Source organism: Xiphophorus hellerii, chromosome 14 (assembly GCF_003331165.1).
Source record: "Xiphophorus hellerii strain 12219 chromosome 14, Xiphophorus_hellerii-4.1, whole genome shotgun sequence".
Lineage (NCBI taxonomy): Eukaryota > Metazoa > Chordata > Actinopteri > Cyprinodontiformes > Poeciliidae > Xiphophorus > Xiphophorus hellerii.
In genome coordinates, this window is record NC_045685.1 from 11,726,844 (window position 1) to 11,748,011 (window position 21,168).

A 21,168-nucleotide genomic window follows, 5' to 3' on the forward strand; every position below is an offset into this window, starting at 1 on the left:
TCAGAAGGGAGCTGAAGGAAGATAAGAGAGCCGTCTGGAATCTATTAGACCGTGGAAGCATCAGCGCTGCACTGTGGGAACCTTATTGATTGTCCTCCCTTATAATCATTCTACCTCTTTTCCCATCATCTGGATCAGGCACACGTCATATCTGCTTCTCTCTCGTCCTGTTTTCCTCTATTCCCTTTTCTTTCTTTTTTTCCCTGCTCGCTCTTATTTTCTATTTGGCTCACTTTCTTAATATAAATCTCACGGCAGCTGCGCTTGGTTACCCGTAGGTGTTTCATACTTGGATCGGCTGTTTTTCCAAATCAAGTCTCAAGCTTTTAATGGACAAGTTCAAAGTCAATTTTTTCCCCCCCAAAGTTCAGGCTGAAATTACTGGAACTAATATTCTCACTCTGGATGCTTCCTGTCTGGTCTGATTATAACTCCGCGTTGCTAATTTTTAGACGTAAAACTGCTATTAACTGCTTTGAATAATTTTTTATAATAAAATGTATTATTTACCCATCTGCCACTGTGGATATGCATTCATATTGAAAGAACAGTAGTAGATATGATACTGTACATTCTCATGTTTGTCTATATTGCTTTACAGAAAGCAACATAAACTGACCTGGAATAATAATTAAAAAAAACAACATTTGGTCTCATTTAATGACACTGGAAAACATAATCGTGTGCATCTTTTTCTTTAAGCATATGTAAATATCTTTTATCGCCTGTTAAGAAATCACTGGTTCAGCTTCTGGGATTTTCTAAATCGGCTGACCTGAAAGGCCAGGAAATACACGAGAGAGGCAGGAGAAAATCAGGAACATGTCAAAAACCGTAACAGAATGTCTGGAAATCTAGGTTGAGATCTTTGTGTTTTCATTATTTATGAGCAGCTGCACCTCTAAGGTCTTAGATGGGCCTGAGCAGTTTATCAAAACATCAACATGTTATTGGTGTGCTCAGTTTTTATGTTGCAAAAAGACTGTTTGGGATCATGGATTCATATGGTGCTTGGCAATGATGCATTCACTCTTTTGGAGTAACCCTGCAGTTAGTGCTGAGTGATGCATCGCCATCAATGTTCAATATTCAAATGGTTGTTTGGAGCACAATAATTATTGTTTTCCTAGAGTTACAAGGTTGGATTTTTCTCGATAAATGTAATATTTAGCTCCGACTGGACATAAATGACATAGTCCAAAAGGTCAGAGTGACGGAAGCACAAATGAGAGCGAAAGCGGAAAGAATAAAATTGGCCTGTGTCCCTCCCCACCCCAATATAATCATTGCAATATTTACGCATATTACTGTGTTTATAATAGTTTTCTAATATCCTGCAGCAGCTGACGCTTACACAAGAAACAAGTGACTGAGAATGCTGAAAGTCTGAAATTTCACTGCGATTTTTGAATATTACAATCGATTTGAATATTTATTTGGAATTATTTTCTTGTCTGTCTAAGATTACGAAATATGAAGAGTCAAGGACCGCAGATATTTTTTATCTTTGGGGCTAAAATAGTCGTTCACAAAAAAAAAAAAAAAGTACGCTACTCAATTACCTGCAACTGGCTTTCGTTTCCTCTGAGATTTCTTCTGGCTCGTTTAGTCATAAGCAAACAGCCGTGATAAGAATCGAATCCAAACTTACCGACTTGTTTTTCTGATCATGGAAGGTGGTAAACACTAAACACTCCTGAAATGAAACGCTGCTAAACATCTGCAGGTGGGACTCGCATTTTTTTCAACCGACCTCTGCATCTGATGTAGCACAAGCTGTAATTTAACTAAATGAGACAAATAAGATTGTAATTATTCTGTTCATAGGTCATTCACTGACTAATTCATGCTGAACACATGTGCTCTCAGAACCTAGAGATGAAAGGCAGCCTGTGCAGAGGATAAGGCTTCGGTAGATGTCTTGGTTTCACACTTGTGAACAATCTTTAACGCAGATAAGAAAGTGTTCGTGCTTCTGACATCCAGGGATTCCCCCTTTCGTTTGTGTCCTCTGAATCCTTCTAAATACACATTTGCTTTTGGCGAACTTCAGAGATTTTGGATTCAGTCAAGTTTCTCAATGCCGACACCAACCGCTTTTCTGCCCCCAGGTCTTAAATGGATGAGAAGCTGATCAGCAGTACGTTTGATGTTGACTCTATCAGCGGTTTGGCCTTGCTGCCTGCTTCCTGTCGCAGCAGTGGCGAGGTCTTTTGTTTATGTGTTTGTCAGCTTGATTCCGGAAAAAACTACCGGGCCGCAGCTCATGAGTAGTTGGCTGAGAGGTAGAGCCCTGCCACAGGAAAAACCCTGCATGCCTCTCCGCAGCCTCCTCTGACTGTTACTGGTTTCTATTTTGCCTGTGCAAAGTCGGCGACCTTGTTTTCTTTTTTGTTTTTTTTTTAATAAGAGAGGAAAATGGTCAGACAGCTACATGCAGATGGTGTTGGTTATGACATCAGATTTTTTTTATTTTTGTTTGTTTTACTAGCAAAGAAAGAGAACTCTCCTAACTTTGAGCTGAGATTAATTTTGATTACATGCATGCCCATGTGGTAGAGTCAGTGGTCTGAGGGCTGCATGCAGATTTTGACTTTAATCAAGCCTTCAACTCTTCATTGACGGGTCATACGTGGCTTTAGTTTAACAAATATCTTTAAAAAGAACTAATTGTTGAAGATAAAAACTTATATTTGTAAGTAATTCTTTTGGTCTAAGAAGCTGGAGAAAAAATAGTTTCATTTTTAGAACTACGACGCCTTGTCAAAAAAAGTCGCCACAAAAAGCTAGAAAAACAACCTTTTATTTTAGCACATGTTCACTGTGGCATTGTGTTGAAACGTTTCTGTCATAAGGTTTATTTTCATCCAGTGTTAACCCCACGGATTCTGAATGAATAGGTTGAAGGTCCAGACTCTTTCAGTATGAGCCTCATGAATTCTGGCATTGTCTTCTTGGAACGTCTCCGTACCATCAGGGAAGACTCTTCAGTGTTAACTGTGCAAAAACGTACCTATTTGTCATTTTTCCTATAATAATGCCACTCTAACAAGCTGATATTTAGTTATGCTTTTTGCTGTCAACTGTTGAACAGACATGCTGCTTGTTGTATCTATAGTTTGGTTCATAAGAGTGACGGGGCGGGGACTCTTGAGTCCAATTCTTCATTTTCGCAGATCTAAGCTTTGGTCCGAGTTTTGCCTGTTTGGTCACAACAACGCCAGAGCTATTTTAACTGGTTTCTCAACATCGGTCGTCCTTCATCCTGATTGGCTTTTCCTTTACATGTCAAATGTGAACTGAAGAAGTTAACGACTGAGAGGAAACGATAAACCAAGTCAAAGGAAACACAAGCAACGATTGTTGGGAAAATCTTTTGTCTAGCTCTGCTTTAGCCATCTGGTTTTAAAACTTTAATGTTGCTGGGGCGAACTTTATCGTCACCTACGGGTGGAGCTCAGATATTTCAGCCTAAAGGGTCAGAAACATATTCAGTAGGGTTGTCAGACTTACTTTCTCGTGTGATTGTAGTGTAGAAGAGGCTCAGATCAGCTCTGCACAGATTAAACTCAGAGAGAGTTTTGACTTTTTGTTTTCCCAAAGTGGAGTAACTGTGCTCCAGAGACACACTTCAGATTTATACTTGTTTGCTCAAGATAATCACCAAATTTCTTGATTTTCACTTTGCTTTGTCCATCAGTGTATTTCTAAAGCGCATAAATCAATCGTTTCCATCTGCTAAAGTTCATCTTAACTCAGAAATGTTACCTGACTTGGCCTCGTTGAGCCGTTTTCGTCGGGAGAGTTGAATCCCTCATCCTGTTAGGTGAGATTTACGCCTGTTTGGCATCTTTCAGAAATCCGAAGTGATGAAATGCATCCAGTTCCTCTTGTGTCTGTGAGCCCTGTCACATCCTGTGGTGTCTAGTTTACAAAATGCTTAATGTTGACTCAGTGCTTGTGAAATTTATGAACCTTTGAACGAGAATCAATGTCGTAAATTTATCAAGCGAGACATTTCTGGATTTCACTCCCCCCCAAAAACCCCCAAAAATCCAGAAGGCTGCTGCTCTACTTGTTCACCAACAAGTCGCTGAACAGTCATCAAACATACAGGCCACCATGGGGCCGTTTAGATGTGCAGATAACCAAGCTAAGTTTGTGGATGTGTCTTCTGAGCATACTAAGAGGTTAATCTAATCTTAAACCATCTGCAGCATGTGGCTGAGCTTCATGCACGTTTTTATAACGGTATCCTCTTGTCTTTATTTTTTTTCTATTCAACCTCTCCACCCTCCGCTCGCTTTGACCTGCTTGTTTCTGTGGAAGTGCACTCTGTCAGGGTCAGAATGGGTGGATTTTGTGTGCATGGAAAGATGCACCATTTAGTAATACCATGTTTACCGTTTGTTTGTTTGCTTGTGGTTAATAACTGGCCCACTTATGTTTTTGTTTTTTTTTCTCACTTTGTGTGTCTGCAGGAAGTTTGGGGAGCGCCCTCAGCCACAGCGCCTAACAAGGTGAGAGATGTTTTGCTGGTTTTGTTTTGTCCGTTACAGTGCATAACGTGTGTTAATTCTCGTGTTTTGATATGTTCGTCCGTCGGCTTGGGAACTGAAGTCTTTGGTGATTTAAGTGAAGTCAGAATTTCATATCTAAAGATAGAAAAGCTTAAAGTTCTTCCCCATTTTGACACGTTGCAACCACAAACTTCAAAGTATTTTGTTGGAGTTTGTTGGAGTAGACGAACACAAGCTTCATCTACTGCAACTACTAGATATTTTAGTGATCGATTATCTAATATTCTGATAATTAATCAGTTACACAGACAATTAATCGATTATTCTGACGATTAATTGACTAGTCAGACGATTAATCAGTTATTCTGATTAATCCATCGGCTACAAAAATTATTAATCAAATAAAAAATTGGCACATTCTGCAGAGTTTTCATTTAACCACTTAAGCCTTTTTATACAATATTAGAAATACATAAAAAAAAATGCAAATAAACAAATAATTAAGTTGTTTTTTTTAATGGGAAAATAAACATTTTATTCCCCAAAACTGAGTGACAGCACTCATTTAGTGTACACTTGATTATTTGTAGCAAAGGGTGTATCAGGCTACAGAGTACAAGATTATGTTCTGGTTAAATGAAACCAAAACTGGACATTAGACATCACCCTGAAACACAGTTCGTCTCTATGGGAACACACAGTGATGACACCATTATGCTGTGGGGATTTTTTATTTATTTATTTTTTTCAGTAGAGACGGGAAAGAGTCTATAAAAAGCTGATGAAGGCTGGAAAAGACTTTTGGCTGAAGTGGAGGTTCAACTTCTCCAAAAAAACTAAAGATGGCTGAATAAAAACAGATGCTTTTCCTTTCAGAATGTGTTTGTGAAAGTTTCTTTTAGCTTCACAATTAGACTCTGCAATTTTTCGTCATGAGATAAAATTCCAGTAAAATCCATGTAAGGGGTGCTGATACTTTTCCGTGGCGCTGAAGTTCTGGTGATGTTGCCGCGTTGGTAAGGACTGCTGCGCATTTCTGGGTGGATTGCCTTCGCAGCATCTTTTACCATCAGCCATCCTCAGTCTATCCGTTGTTCCCTGTTGTATTACATCACAGTTGCTCCGCTGCCATTGATTATGGCTCTGATCTCTGCTGAGACTTTCCTGTTCATAGGCCTGTGCGGTAAACGAGCTTCTTTCTCACAGTTTGTTTGTGGAGAGAATCAACCCTGAGAGACGGGACGTCTCCTCCATTCTCAGTCTTCAGCTCTAAAAACGCGCAGCGTCGAGTAACAACCCCCGCTGCAGGTTTTCGGAGCGTTTCGTTTGCCTTCAGTTCGAGTGCGAGTCGTTCAGCGCTCCGTGTTGTTGGATGCTGCGGCTCGCCGTAAAGCGCTCGCATGTGTTTCGCTTTTTTGCTTGTCATCTTTGTTATTTGGAACAGGTTATTGGGTTTTGCGTGCGCACATGTGCTCGGCTTTCGCACATGGCTCTCGGCGAGGAAATTGAGGGGTTGCACGTTGCCTGGAACTGCCGAGCTTTGGGTTTTGAGGGAAAAAAAAAAAAGGGGCCCTAGCACCTTTTGATGTGTCCTCCTCTTTATTCATGTGCTGCCAGTTCCCTGGCTTGCAAGTGGCCCTTGGGTTCATGTGATGGTTTTTTGATGGCCCAAAATATGACAGACATGGAGCTTGCTCTTTCTCTCTCTCTTTCTCTCTCTCTTCCCTCTAAAACGGTCCCCTTTAAGTGCAGCTTGTGGTTGTACCACTGTGCATCGTGATGTTCTGCTCTTTGTTTTTTGTTTTTTTTTCAATTCCCCATTTCTAAAGGTTTCGCTACGTCAATTTTCCACTTTTAAACGTAACTGGATGACTTTCTGTTTGGCATCAGCCCTGACCTCAAAGAGAGCGCATCATCCCCTTTTAGGGGCGTCCGAAGTTAGTCCGCAGAGAGGGTTGCAGGTTTGAATCTGTAGGTGAGTTTGTGAAGGGGGATCTGAGACACCGGTTCTGTGGAAGGACGCGCAGCTAAGTTGGATTGCCTGACAAACCACCCAGCTGTCACAGCAAAACATGTCAAAATCTTCTCTTTTTTTCTGTTTTTGTAGTTACAGTTGAGTAATTCACCATCATTACACACATTTTAAAAGGAAATATGACCTCAGTAAGCACAGAAAGTGGGATTAAATATAACTACCAATTACTTTAGTTAATCTATCAATTATTCTGATGATTAATCGGATAAAGGATTTTATTTTATTTAGATTTTATTTGACCACTTAAGCATTTTCTGCACAGTATTAGAAATAAATTGAAAGATGCAAATACAAAACTAATTCATGTCCATTTTTGAAAAGGAAAAACAAACATCTCATTGCCTAAAAAATTATATGGGAAAGTAATCCATCCATTTTCTAACACCCTTGTCCCTAGTGGGGTCAGGAGGTGCTGGTGCCTATCTCCAGCTAACGTTCCGGGCCAGAGGCGGGGTCACCCTGGTGAGGTCGCCAGTCTGTCACAGGGAAAGTAATATATATCGGAATATATTTCAGGTCATACATTGGTGAATATATTTTCCTTTGGTAGAAAAACCTTTACGAAAGACTGGCGGTCTGGTGCATTAAGCTCAACTAGCTTCTTTTTTTAATGGCAGTTTTGTTTGCAGAGACTTCATTATGCATTCTGTTTATTTATTTATTTATTGTTTGGGATATTTAAAATGCCTTCCTGTTCCAGGTCTAAATATGCAGTAGTAGTTAAATTTCATTAATATCTGAGAGAAAGTTTACTGACATTATTATGCCATAACCATTGCATCATTTGAAAATGGTTTCAAAACAACAGTATTATTGTCTATTGCAAACATTTTTTGGAGTATTTATCATCCAGCAAAATTTGCTATTGTGACAGGCCTAGGGAAAAGTATAGTGGCCTTTTTTTTTCAGGCAGCTAACGGTCATTGTGCAGCAACAGGTGGTGGAGGGGCAGTTCTGTATATCTGCATGCTAAAGAAAAAGAAAACTCTGGTCATTACTTGGGCATTTTATGGACAGGATTTAAACCACAGGAGGGATATGATGGACAAGCTACAGCAGGTTAGAATATGTGAGTTTATCAACTGACTAATAATGACTATAACCTGCTGTGCATTATTATTGTTATTATTATGATTATTATTATTATTGTTAGTAGTAGTAGTTGATTTGACCACTTACATGAGTTTCACAGTACATTGTGACTATGCAATATCAAATGATCCAAAATGCAAGACACGTCGCATGCTTAAAACTCCGTTTAGCAGCTCAACCTCCGTTTTTCTAGGAAATGTACCCTAGTAGTAGGATCACTCAAATTAATCAAGGGATTATTCAATACAGTTTTAGATTGCTAAGATATTGGAAAGCTGCAGCACTAATTGCGGGATACTTGAGCTTTGGGCAGATGCAGAACCTCACAAGCTGATAAACAAATAAACAAATGTAGAAAAATCTCTATTGCTTTTGAGGTCAGTTGGTATTGAAAATATTACATGTTAAAAATGTTTTCCCTTGTTGCTCAGCACAGATTTTTGTTTAAAAATTCGTTAAGGTTTGGGAGGTTCAATCAGCGGGCTTCTGAAACTAGTTGAGCTTTTTCACTGTGCATGACCTTAAAAGGGTGCCCACTCTCTACGTGTGGGTGTGGGTGTGTGTGTGTGTGTGTGTGTGTGTGTGTGTGTGTATGGGGCAGTGTAGAGACAGGGACAGTCCCACTCTGCTTTAGCTGCTGTTGCAGATGAAAAGCCAGATGCCTTGTCTGCTCCTCTTCATCTGAAGACTCATTTAACTTACCTTTGCTGACACACACACACACACACACACACCACAGTCCTTCTGGGGTTTTTTTGTTAGTTTTTTTTACTGGTATGTGTTTGACACTTTTTTTTTTGGTGGTCTCACCTCTTATACGTTTTCCCCTTGTATTTGTTTTATCTGTTCTCTTTTTCTCTGTTTCCCTTCCCTCTGTCCCCTTCTGCCTCTATTGGAGTTTATTTTCTTAGAATAAACATGCAAATTTCCTTTAAGCCCTCCAAAAAAATTACAGCTCTCCTTCCCGTCATTCTGCTATTGCATCAGATTATTTGTGATACTTTCTTTTTTTTTTTTCCTTTCTCTGCTCTGACAGACTTGATTCATATAGCTACTTTCTGGGGGGGGGGGGGGTGGAGATAGGAAGGGTTCTTTATAAACAATTTGTGCTTAATTTCCTTAAAAGGCTGGATGCATGTTTTTAATTTTGCATGCTAAATTTCAAGAACATGTCTTTTTTTAAAATGTTTGTCTACACGCTAGTTTTCCACAGGAAGTTGGTTTGTGTGCGCTGGTCACTGTCTCACTTCTCCTTCTGACTTTTGAGCTAAAGGAGGCACAACTTGATGCTCCGAGTGAGAGGCGGCCGATTAGCCAGTTGATCCTAGAAACACCAGATTTGACCAGATTTTGTTGTTTTTTTTCTATATAAATCCTCCTTTGACAGACTTGTTTTCTAGGAACCAAACTTGTAACACCTTTCTGTGGAAATCTCTGTAAATGAATTATTTTTAGTAAAAGTTTTACCTTTTCACTGTTCATACGTTTTGCTGCAAATAAAAGCAACACGTTGGCCAACACGTTGGCCAACACATTGACCAACGTTTTCTCCTTGTACCAAGTTCTAGCCGATGCTCGTGGACTCAACCAAGAGTCAGCGTCCCGGCCCTTTTACGTTTTTATTTTGTGGAACAGAAGCTGAAAAGTTCAGGAATCACCCCCTCAACGGACTATTGCTGCTCCCTCCAGGAAGTTGCGATCACGACTTTTATCATTCGCAACTTTTCCGCGGACTTTCAATCTTAACCAGTCATCGCACTTTTTCTGTAAATCTTACAGATCACATTAGCATTTTACAGTATTATGTTCTTTTTTGACCAATCACTGACTTTTTTAAATGTTCTGTTTGATTTGCTTCTCTTGTGCTTTCAGTCCATGTTAACTTGAATGACCAATATGAAATTCTTCATTTGCACTTTGACAACTTTCTCAGGGCAGGATTTGATTTGTATTAAGAGTGCCATTTCAAGAAGGTACTTAAAATGTCATTTGCATGTAAAATGTAAGTTAAAATCCAGTTTGTTTGTTTTTTTGGGGAAGGTTTTGTGCATCAATTTCAATTTTTTCGCAAGATCATGTTATGGAAAAAAAAAAAGCTTTAAAATAGTGTAACTTTGGCCCCACCTTTAAAGAAAGAAAATGCAGGAAAATCCGTAATTTCATGCCGCAACAATCACAAAAACAAAACCATGAAGGGTCTGAGTAACGACCCTCAGAGTGAAAGCTTCCTTTTAGCTAAAGCCGATCTGTCTCGATAGGCAAACGTCGCTGCAGCGGTCTGGTTCTGGTTTGGTTTCTTGAGCTGTGAAACAGTGTTAACCAAAAGCCAAGGGGTGTTGCACATAACCGAGCTGACAGTAGTTTCTTATCCTAGCAGCATGCAGCACTCTGGAGGAAGATCTGAAGATATGAGTGCAGACTTACATTCTTTCTTAACACCTCAGGACAGCTGCGTCCTACTCTAACTAAGCGGTGGTATTTGAATCTGTCAGACAGTGAAGGGAGGAAAACATCAGTCCCTGACCTTTATTGGTTTCACACCAACCCCAAGACAAAGTTTAGAAAAAAACAAAACACCTGTTGGTGATTTATTTAAAGAATGAAGAAAGTAAGCATTGAAAAAAAATCTTATTCCCAGACTTTTCCCTTCCCGTTGTCTAAAGCAGTGATTTCCAAACTGTCCTTCCTTCCTTCCTTTGTCCTTTCTCAATTTCCTTCCTTCTGCCCTCCCTTTGTTCTTTCTTCCTTTTCCTTTACCTTTCCTTCCATTTTCCCTTAATTTTGTCCTTTCCTGTCTGTGGTTTTTGTCAGGTTTCCTATTCCAGTTCTCAGTAGTTTTGCCTTTTTGAATTAATATGAAGGAACTAAAAATGTGTAAAGTTAATATTTTTTAAGAATTTAAGATAAATCCTTTTAGGGACCCTGATAAATGGATGCTTCAGATCAGTTCCGCTGCCTGTTCTTGTTTATAAGATTTGGCCAGTCAGTAATTCAGAAATTGCTAAATTCTGCTTTGCTGTCAGATGGAAATATCCAATAAAAATGTCATTAGAGTGACGTAAGAAAGCCTTCTCTAGTCCATTATGAAATGGATAAACCACAATTCCTCTTGGACTTCCTCCTCTGCTGCATCCCCTCCACTCCCCTAACACACACACACACACACACCCACACACACACACACACACAGAGCTGCGCTCTGAGGAGGCCCCATACTTTTCATAACAAAGGCTCTGTCGAACTCCAGCTCTGAGCCTAACGTTGGAGACTGGGACGGCATTTATCTGTGTGTGTGTGTGTGCGTGGGCGTGTGTGTGTGTGTGTGTGGGGGGGTGTGTGTGTGTGAAGACCCTGGCGTGTCAGGTGTCACTGACATCTGTTCATGTGTGCAGCCTGAGTCGAGGTGTGATGTGGTGTCTCCATCTAAACGCGATCTGTGCCTTTTAAGGGGCAAGAAGCTCCGAATGAGAAAAAAACAGAAAAAACTCCAGAAAACAAGAAGTTTTTGCTGGTGAGGTCAGCTTTGTTGTTGTTGTTTTTCTCCCCTCTCTCTCCTTCCATTACTCCCCTCTTTCTCTTTCTCGCTCTCTCTCTACATCTTCTGTTTCTCCTCCACGTTCCCGTCTCCTGCTCCCCTCCGTCCCCCTGAGCCAGGCGTTGAGAGTTCAGCCCACCCCCACACGGACACATCTGGGGGAGAGCAGAACTTCTTGGCAAGCGCTCGAGTCTTTTGTTGGGTCATCCTGAGTTCACTGTATGCGTTTCCTCACCTCAATCTGATTACATGTGTGACACTTGTGCATTCACTTCGGGTTTTTTTTTTTCTTAAGCTATGCTTTTTGATGAATCATTGCAACTCTAATCCAAAGAAAAGAAGAAAAAAAAAACCCTTACCTTCCAAGTGACAAGGTATGTCGGCGATAAAACCTTAATGTTTCTGTTTTGTTGCAGAGAAGCGATGAGGAATTACCTAAAGGAGCGAGGCGACCAAACCGTCATGATCCTGCACGCAAAAGTTGCACAGAAATCCTACGGCAATGAGAAAAGGTGAGCCTCCGATCGACGTTGGCCGTCTTCCTCTCTCTGAACGATCGCCGCACTTGGACGCCACGCTGCCGTGAGAAAGAAACCGTCACAAAACAGAACCCGTGTAACCCCACAACATCTCTGAAAAGAGCAGGCAGTCATTAGAGGGATTGACACAGACTGGGTGTTATGGATTAGTTCGTCCCCAGGATGCTGAAAACAGAACTCGTACCTTGAGTTTTTCCGCATGGAGTTTGAGCTCGCTTTGGGCTCATGTGGGTTCTTTAGTATGGACAAAAATATATTTTTTCCAAACGTTTCATTTCTCCCATGTTGTAGATGAAACGCGTGATAAAGCTCTATAAGTGTGAAGGTTTTGACTTGGATGTAGAGCTGCAAAAAAATCATTTTCACATTTGACAAAGGAATACTTTGACACAGTATTTGAAAGGATACGATCAGAGATGCACCAACAAATTGCCCCTGATTTCCTTAATTTTTGAGAGATCGGCAATCGGCGGTTGCTTGCGTGTCGTTGCTTGCGTGTAGAACCGATTCTGTCCACCTCAAAAGAAAATTAACCCACTGACACCCACCAGGTTTTGTCCACACATAAATTGTTCCAGGAGTAATCAGGATAATCCATAATATTGTTGGTTTGAGACCATTTTTAAGCAATACAATGATAATGGCATACTAATAACGCAAGAACATATTCTCAAGGATCAATAAACTTTCAATTCTAATGAACATTTAACACTGGAACTGGAAGACATCTTAAATATCCAAAATAAATAAAATTAATTATGACGTCTCTGCAAACAAGTCTTAAGTTTTCCTTAAAAAAAATGTTTAGCTCAAACCAAAGCACCAAACTGAAGACTTTTATCATCCAGTTTTTTGGTAGAAAGAAAGGGAGAAGAGTTAAACGATAGATCATGCCAATGGAAATTGACTTTGTCTTAATTTATCTTGCAATTAATTGATTTATTAATTATTGTGACAAACCTAGTCCACAGTCAACGCAGCTCGTGTTTCCTCCCATCATTCTTCAACTGATCGCCCCCATTCTACGCCGCATTGATGCAGTAATTCAAGCAAAACAAACAGAATTGAACCGACTTTCCAGAAGCGGGTCATTTCTGTAAGCGCTTATGTGATAATCTGATTCATCTATGAACCAGAGTGATCCAAACTACCAGGAAATAAAAGCTTGGAATATTTCACTCTTTGTGTAATGAATGTATGCGTTACATGACAAAAAATATTAGTTTGTACAATATCCAGGTTTGGTGTTTTCTGCTACAGTTTGCGTAATCTCATGAACAAAACTGTTTCAAACTCGATTTTCCAGTATATATATTTTTTAAAGTAAAAGTGTTAATTGTTGCCGTGTGATGGACTGGAGACCTGAACACCGCCTCTCACCTATCAGTTATTGTTTGAATATAAACAAAGCAACATTTTTCTTCAGGTATTGCACTGATCAGTCTTGACGGAAAGTATGGAAATCGCATTGAGCTGAAGCCAGCTAGAGCTGGAAGTCGAACTCCTCCAGAGGGAATGTTTTGGGAAATCGGGAGGAATTTCATTGGTTGGATCTAAGCTGCAGAGCCTGCTGCCGTCAAACTTTTCAATTCATTTTCTATGCAACACATGTAACTGCACTTCAATCAGCAGCTGATGCAACACCTTCAGTTTTTTGGGTTTTTTTTTTCAACTCCGCTTTCTCGAACTCTTCTCTTCTTCCTCAAACCCTTCCTGTAACGCTGCGCTTCACCTTTCCACCCCTCGCTGCAACTTTTTATAGCCTCCCGCCCCTCCTGCCCACGAAACGCTGCGCGTCTTCATTCCGCTGCTCTCTGCGGCTCCGCTGCGTTTTTTGGCTCCGCTTGCGACACTGCTTGCAATCTCATCAGGCCGCCTATCTCTTGGTAAATCAAACGTTGGACGCCAACCGCCAAGAGCTGGAAAAGATGAATTCCTCAGATAATAGTTTTTGTCCGGCAGGACTTTGCAGGATGCTGCTTTGTTATTATCAGGTTGCACCTCTCTCCATGGCTCTCTGATTTTACACACGGGTCTCAAGAGTGGAGGTGAACGGAGAACCTTAAAGGCACCCCCCGGCCCCCCCCCCTCCCCAGTTTCTCGCCGCTTCTTGCTCTTCTGTGCTTTTTATAGGAGGTGAAAGTAGACAAACACCCACAGAGTCAGAGACTGGAGTTGCGAAACGGTTTGCTCTCCAGTTCCACATGAACCCAGTCCGTCCAGTAATGAGTCGATTTCTTCTTTTTCAACGGTTTATTTCTGAAGGACTAAAATGTCTAAAAATTATTTAGAAATTTAGTTTTTGTGTGTGTGTGTGTGTACACCGCAAAGTGCAACAACTGTTGAAATAAAGTTGCATTTAAAAAATATTGAACCAGATTTTTTTTTTTCACTGCAAGAGAGATGACACCAGGCTGCCCTCTAGTGGTGTAAATTAGGATGCACAGTATTTTGTTTTAAGTATTTGAGTTCAAATAATTATTTTTATATCTGAAATGTGAATAAATGTTGATTCTTAAAAGCTCAAGGCATACTTAGAGAAGGTTGTCTTGGAAACAGAGCTGCTTTGGAAAACAAACCCCCCAAAAATATGACACTCACCTCATTGTTTCCAGGTTCTTCTGCCCTCCTCCCTGTGTCTACCTGATGGGCAGCGGCTGGAAGAAAAAGAAGGAGCAGATGGAGAGAGACGGCTGCAATGAGCACGAGTCGCAGCCGTGTGCCTTCATTGGCATCGGCAACAGCGACCAAGAAATGCAACAGCTCAACCTAGAGGGAAAGGTACAAATTACACAAAAAGACGCTCAAAAGAAAGTGTTTGCTCTGGAGCCACAGCCACTCCTTCACATCCCTCCAGTCAAGATGAAGGGATGTGACATAACCAGAGACGGCTGAGCAGCTACAAAATAAACACAGATGTGTCTGATTCTGTGCCAGCAAGTTGCTCACAAAATTAATAAATTCTTTCCAATTCTTTTGATGATAAATTATTCTTTCAAATTCAGCTAAAAAATACTTCACTCATCCAAAAGGGGAATGAAATGTCAATAATGGCATTGAAATCATTGTTATGAGTTTCAACAAATAGAAATAATGTTGGTCATTTTTAACTGACCTAAAATAAGAGACGTTTGGTCTAATTTAACTTCAGATGGCGAGGGGAAAACAGCTGTGTGTGTGTTTTTATTCTGTGTATTTAAACTTCTGGTGGATTCCTCCAAATTTGTACTGCGTGCACCTTATATGTGCAAGCTGAAATGAAGGAATACTCACTCAAAACCAATCAAATTGCAGCCGTCACAATCTGACAACCTTGTTGGATTAACCAATATTTAGACTTAGAAGAAAGTCCAGTGAAGATCCTAAGAGGAATTGTGGATTCACTCACTTTCGCAGCGAATTATATTAAAGGAGATTCTAAGTAAATTCAGAACAACAGAACAAACATTAGATATGAGTTTTCAGCGGATTTTTCTAAACGTCCAGCAGCAGATAAATGAACACAAAAACATAAATCTGACGTTGAGCTATCAGTTCGCTTTGCATTTTGAGCAAAAATAATCCAACTCTTCACAATTTCTCCTCCTTCTCCACGACAGAATTATTGCACAGCCAAAACCTTGTACATATCCGACTCCGACAAGAGAAAGCACTTCATGTTGTCCGTCAAGATGTTCTACGGCAACAGCGCAGACATTGGCGTCTTCCTCAGCAAGAGGATCAAAGTCATCTCCAAGCCCTCCAAAAAGAAGCAGTCCCTCAAAAACGCTGACCGTGAGTTGGACGAGTTTCCTCTTTTGTGTCTTTGTCCGCTGTCGGTTCACAGTTGGAGCACAATCGTCAAATCTGCGTTAGTAAAACATTTGACACTACAACACATTTGACTTTTCTAGCAGAAATAAGTCAGCACTGTAGACTGAAGAAATAAATTTTTTTAGAGATGCTCTCCAGGTTTCTAGAGCTTATCTTGTCCTTTTTGGTTAGATTTTATATTTATAAATGTCAAAACTAACAGAACGTCAGTACTTTTCACTGCTTTTAACTCAAAATATTAACTTGCAGTTCTGTATACTTTAGTTGGAAAACTACAGAATGTAAATACTGTAACAGACTGTTTCATGTCATCCATTTCCTAAGACAATGTGCATCAAAGTAAGTTTTATCTGTGAAAATTAAATGTTTTGGAGTCAAATAGTTTTACAAAATTGATTTAAATTTACCTAATAAAGATAAAATTATTCAACATTTTATTCTACTAAGCAGCAAACATCAAAATGAAACATTGTCTCTTCTGGTCATATTTATGTAAGTTAAGCAGGAAAAAAAATAAAACAAATACAAATAAAAACATAAAAATAAGTCACATGTTATTAGGTGCATAATTCTAACAGCAGCGCAGTATTTTAACACCCAACAAGGATTTCAAATGAGGGGGGAAAAAAATTAGCTTAATTACTTTCTTGACATTTTAACTCTGTAAAATGCAAACATTGAGTTTAAATTTACATCTTCAGCATCATTTTCTGTCAAGACATGACTCACTTTTGTGCCCCAGAGCTTTCCCAGTGTAAAGACCAAGCTCTTCTTTCTAGCAGCTTTTAGTGCTTTTCACTAGCATTCATGGCAGGAGGTGTGGTAGACCAGCACTGTGTTCAGACCAGACTTTCTCCCAGGTTTGTGGCACCATTAATTGTCAGGAACCTGTTTGGGCGGATTGTTTCAGCGGTCTGAACGAAGTAGAGTCGTAAATCTTCTCATCAGCGCACATTTGTGTTTGAACTGCTGATGTTCTCACGTCAACATGAGCAGTTTCTTATTTTTATTAAGAAAAATCATTCTTAAGGAAAAGGTTAGATGTGCAATCATTGGTCATTTTTTAAAGAGGAGAAAATTAAGAAAAACCTTTGAATTCTATTACTTGTGCTTTTATCTTATATTTTCATTCAAGTTTTATTATCTGAACCCTTATTGGTTGCTTTTGGACTGTTTCCCCCCATTTAATGTCCCGCATTTTGCACATTTAAATTCAAGTAAAGTGTGGAATTCAAACTAAAAATGTATCATAAAAAAAAAGGAATAATTAGGGGAAAAAAAGTAAGTAAGTTTAACCACCAGGGGGCAGCATCGTTAAGTCTACAGTGTCTGTCCAGTAGCTGTTGTGAGATGCAGCGGCGCTCGCCTGGCTGTTTTTACACCTCTCGTCACCCGGTGGGCAGCAGGCCGTGTTCTCCTTACGTAAGCCTGTCTGTTCTCGCCCACAGTGTGCATCGCATCAGGGACCAAGGTGGCGCTGTTCAACCGACTGCGCTCCCAAACGGTCAGCACGCGCTACCTGCACGTGGAGGGGGGCAACTTCCACGCCAGTTCCCAGCAGTGGGGGGCTTTTTACATCCACCTGTGTGAGTCGCCCTCACCCAAACGCGACGATATGTCGCTGAGGGATGAACTGAAGTGACTGACTGACTGTGGTGAGTGTGTGGTGGGGGGGAACATCAAGCAGCTCTGATTGGTCGTTCCTTTGCGTTTCCAGTGGACGACGAGGAGTCAGAAGGAGAGGAGTTCACTGTGAGAGATGGTTACATCCACTACGGCCAGACGGTCAAGCTGGTGTGCTCGGTCACCGGCATGGCGCTGCCCAGACTGGTAAAAAAATAAATAATAATAGTTAATAATAACCATCTCAATGATTGAGATCAGGGGAAACATTAAAAGCACCAAACTGCAGCAGAAACAGGCGAACATTTTGCTGTTCCTCCGCCAACACTCACAAATAGGAGCTGAGTGACGCTGCTGTCCTGCCTCTGTCCAAACATGTCAAAACTAGACTGCCAGTACTCACAAAATCATGTTATGTTCTTTTATTTATATATATATATATATATGTGTGTGTAAACAGTTTTTACCCCGTTTTTGTTTTCCACACTGAGGAAACTAGATCTTCTCATTGTTCTTTAATTAGCAGGCTGCACAGAGCTGTCAATCTTCTTCTCTTCTGGCATAAAAGGAGTTTATTTCTCCGCCTCTTCATAAACGTTAGACTTTTATTTTGTTCAAATAATCATTCTTCGACAAAGTCACCCTTGTTTTTCTTCACTCATGCTGTGACTCATGTTCTTCTGAGCAGCGAACTGACATTTTGTCTTTTCTTCCATCTATTTATATGTTTGTTAACCTCATTTTCTTCTGACCTACATTGCCTTTCAAAAGTATTTGTTCCTTTTGTAATTCTTTTGAAATTTTATCACATTAGCTCTAGAAACTCCAGTTCATTTTCAGAGTTTTATAATAGAACAACACATAGTAGTGTATAATTGTCATGTGGAAGGAAACTTTACATGGTTTGTAAAATGTTCTTCTAATAAAAACCTGAAAAGTGTGCCCTGCATTTGTGTATAGTCCCCTTTATTCTGATACCTCTAAATAAAATCAAGTGCAGCCACATTAGAAGTCAGATTAGAAACCTTTCAGAAGGACAACCATCACTAGCTTTCAGGCAGAGATGCAGCAAAATGGCGTTAGGGTGGCCTAGTCAAAGTCAAGAACTAATGCCTTTAGGAAATATTCAGACACTCTTCATGCAGTCTGAGTTTGAGCTTTTTTATTTTTTTGGAAGAAGAACTGATAAGGATTTCAGTCTCTAGATCCTCAAAACCAATAGTTTGGGTTTCAAAATGCTTGCAGCTAAAATTGCTGAAGTTTTTTTTTTTTTGCAAGTAATTGACTGGGACAGAATACAAACACACCAAAAAGTAAAACTTTTATAGTGTTTTCCTTTCTTTTCATAATTATGATCAACGTTTTGTTGGTCTACCACAGAAAATTCTAATTAAACACGTTAAATTCTTGTTGCAGTTTGACAAGCAGCATAACACATTAACCAGAATGAATACTTTGCAATCAAAAAGTAATCTTTTCCTTAAATGTCTTTGTTGTCTCGATTTGTTGTCCTTTTCGATCTCGAGACTTCCCATCCAACCCTCTGCTTTATCATAACAGCCATCCCTCGGTCGGCTTATCTGCTTGTTTCCGTTTGTTTTCCCATGAGGTCATTCGAAAAGTCGACAAGCAGACGGCCCTGCTGGACGCCGACGACCCAGTTTCCCAGCTGCACAAGTGTGCCTTCTACCTGAAGGACACGGAGCGCATGTACCTGTGCCTTTCCCAAGAAAGGATCATCCAGTTTCAAGTCTGTACCACAGTGTCGTCTGCATGCAATGTCACAAATCACGCCACGCAGACCTTTCGAATTCCCATTTACCTTTCTCCACCCTCCATGCCAGGCTACTCCATGCCCAAAGGAACCAAACAAGGAGATGATCAACGACGGCGCCTCCTGGACAATCATCAGCACGGACAAGGCAGAGTACACTTTCTACGAGGGCATGGGCCCCGTCCACTCACCCGTCACCCCTGTGCCTGTGGTAGAGAGCTTACAGGTAGCCTCGGCGCGGGCGGTGTTTTCTCAGAATGAACGTCTCCGCAGCGACGATCGGTTCATGTGTTTTGAACTCGTCTGGTCTTGTCTGCAGCTTAACGGCGGCGGGGATGTTGCCATGCTGGAGCTGACGGGGCAGAACTTCACACCGAACCTGCGGGTTTGGTTCGGAGACGTCGAGGCTGAAACCATGTACAGGTCAGTTGTTGCTTTTCTGGACTGTAAAGAGAGAAAACGCCCCTTTTTGAAGAATACCTGCCTACGGTTTAAAAAAAAAAGACGACATTGTGGCAAAAAATATTTTTACCTTCTATCGTCTGATTATAATGATGGAAAATATGTGAATGCTGTGGTTCGCTGGAGTGCCAAAGCCTTATAAATGGATTTATTACCCTTTAATAATGGATAGATGTCAGGAACTTCATTTCTCCTATTTTGCAACCGGCCATGAACAAGTATTAGTGAAGTATGTCATAAGTAGTCCTGACATTTTCTTTTCACCAGTATCTTTAGGTGTGCATTGAGTGATGTGTTAGACATGTTAATGGGCCATGCGTTTGCTTCAAACTTTCAGCTTATTGGCCGAAACCAAAACCTATTATAGCGTTTAAATAGCCAATGAAGCGCGGTATGTTAATCAGCTGCACGTACCCTGATACGGTTCAAATTTACTTTGTAAACGCGCTGAATTTAGACACAAGGTTTACCATTTTAAAACTTCTGAAGCTGCTATTCAGAGAATGTAAGGCTCTCTTCATGACCTCAACAAGTACGTTTTCCAAAACAGAAAAGACAAACAAATTTCTCAGAATTTGGAAGGGTTTTTAAAATCTTTTATTTCTTCCTGCTTTTCTCATGAGGCAAAACATTTCAACTGAACGTCTGACCTCTTGTTTTTTTTTCAGTCATTTAAGCTTCTTCGTGTTGTTTTGTAGGTTCTTTTTAAGTCTTTTCAGGGTTTTGTCAGTTTACCAGCTTTCTGTCCTGAGCGTTGACGGTGAGACGAAACCAAAAAAAAAAAAGGTTTTAATCTTAATTCATGATTTAAAAAGGAAGCAATTATATGTTCACACAGGATAGGCACCGTGTGGTTTGGATGGATTGCTCTGTAAATCAAATCATGATTTTGAAAACTGTCTTGTATTTACTTGGGGTACCTCTGCCTGATATTAAAATGTATTGAATGATTTGAAATATTAAAACGGAAGCAAAAACAGAAGAAATATGTAAGTTGGGCAAAAGATTTTCTTAGAGTCCTTTAAGCTTCAAACAGAGTGAGAATGTCACTGAAAGACGCCTCCATCAGGCAACGACGTAAGAAGATGAGCTCAGGATTTAGAAAAATAAATATATCCATAATGAAGAATAGCACTGAGTCACATGTCTGCTGCTCCATTCACTTGCAAAATCCTCAGAAATACCAGAATAATGACCTGATGTCGCTCTTGACCAGACTTTAATCTCCTTCGGGACTTTTAGCCTCTTATGTAAGTTCAGATTTACGGAGAACGGACACGATGTGGCTCTTTGAACACCATTTGGGAGGCCGGTGTTTTTCACTGAGAGTAAATCATTAATGTAGGAGAAGTTACTTTAGAGATGCCTTTCTGTGAAAATATAGGAAAGGAAAGCAATCTGTTTTGCATATTGGTGTCAAATATTTCCCATTTTCTCCTTTTTGCGTCACTAAGAAACTAACTTGGGGGGACTGCCTGTCCGCCTTCATTTTTGTTAGAGTGGTGGAAAAGTCTGGATCTGTCTGCATGAAAATGTGAAGGAACCCTGGATCGTTTGCTATTTTTGCAATCTGTTCATTAAGTCACATATTTTAGTTTAGATTCGGCCTAAAAAAAAAAATTCCAGCCTGACTCGACTGATTAACTTAAATTATAGGCCCGAGCCCAAAGTAAGCCCAGCATATTATTTCAATTAAGATTTTACTGCTTTTGTATTTAGACCATAATTTGAGTTACGGCCGAACGCAACCCAAAATTTGGGTTGTTTTGCTTGAA

The 21,168-nt window shown here is 40.2% G+C and overlaps 1 protein-coding gene across 1 annotated transcript in view; it reads left to right on the top strand.

Moving 5' to 3' along the window:
• The window catches only part of rbpjb (recombination signal binding protein for immunoglobulin kappa J region b), a 49,744-nt gene that overhangs the window by 24,175 nt on the left and 4,401 nt on the right, over window positions 1-21,168 (top strand). The window contains exons 2-10 of the mRNA XM_032582178.1: window positions 4,482-4,520; window positions 11,599-11,694; window positions 14,337-14,502; window positions 15,321-15,495; window positions 16,983-17,120; window positions 17,252-17,364; window positions 18,767-18,907; window positions 19,002-19,157; window positions 19,251-19,354. Coding sequence (XP_032438069.1) covers window positions 4,482-4,520; window positions 11,599-11,694; window positions 14,337-14,502; window positions 15,321-15,495; window positions 16,983-17,120; window positions 17,252-17,364; window positions 18,767-18,907; window positions 19,002-19,157; window positions 19,251-19,354 — 1,128 coding nt within the window. The remainder of the gene's footprint in view (window positions 1-4,481; window positions 4,521-11,598; window positions 11,695-14,336; window positions 14,503-15,320; window positions 15,496-16,982; window positions 17,121-17,251; window positions 17,365-18,766; window positions 18,908-19,001; window positions 19,158-19,250; window positions 19,355-21,168) is intronic.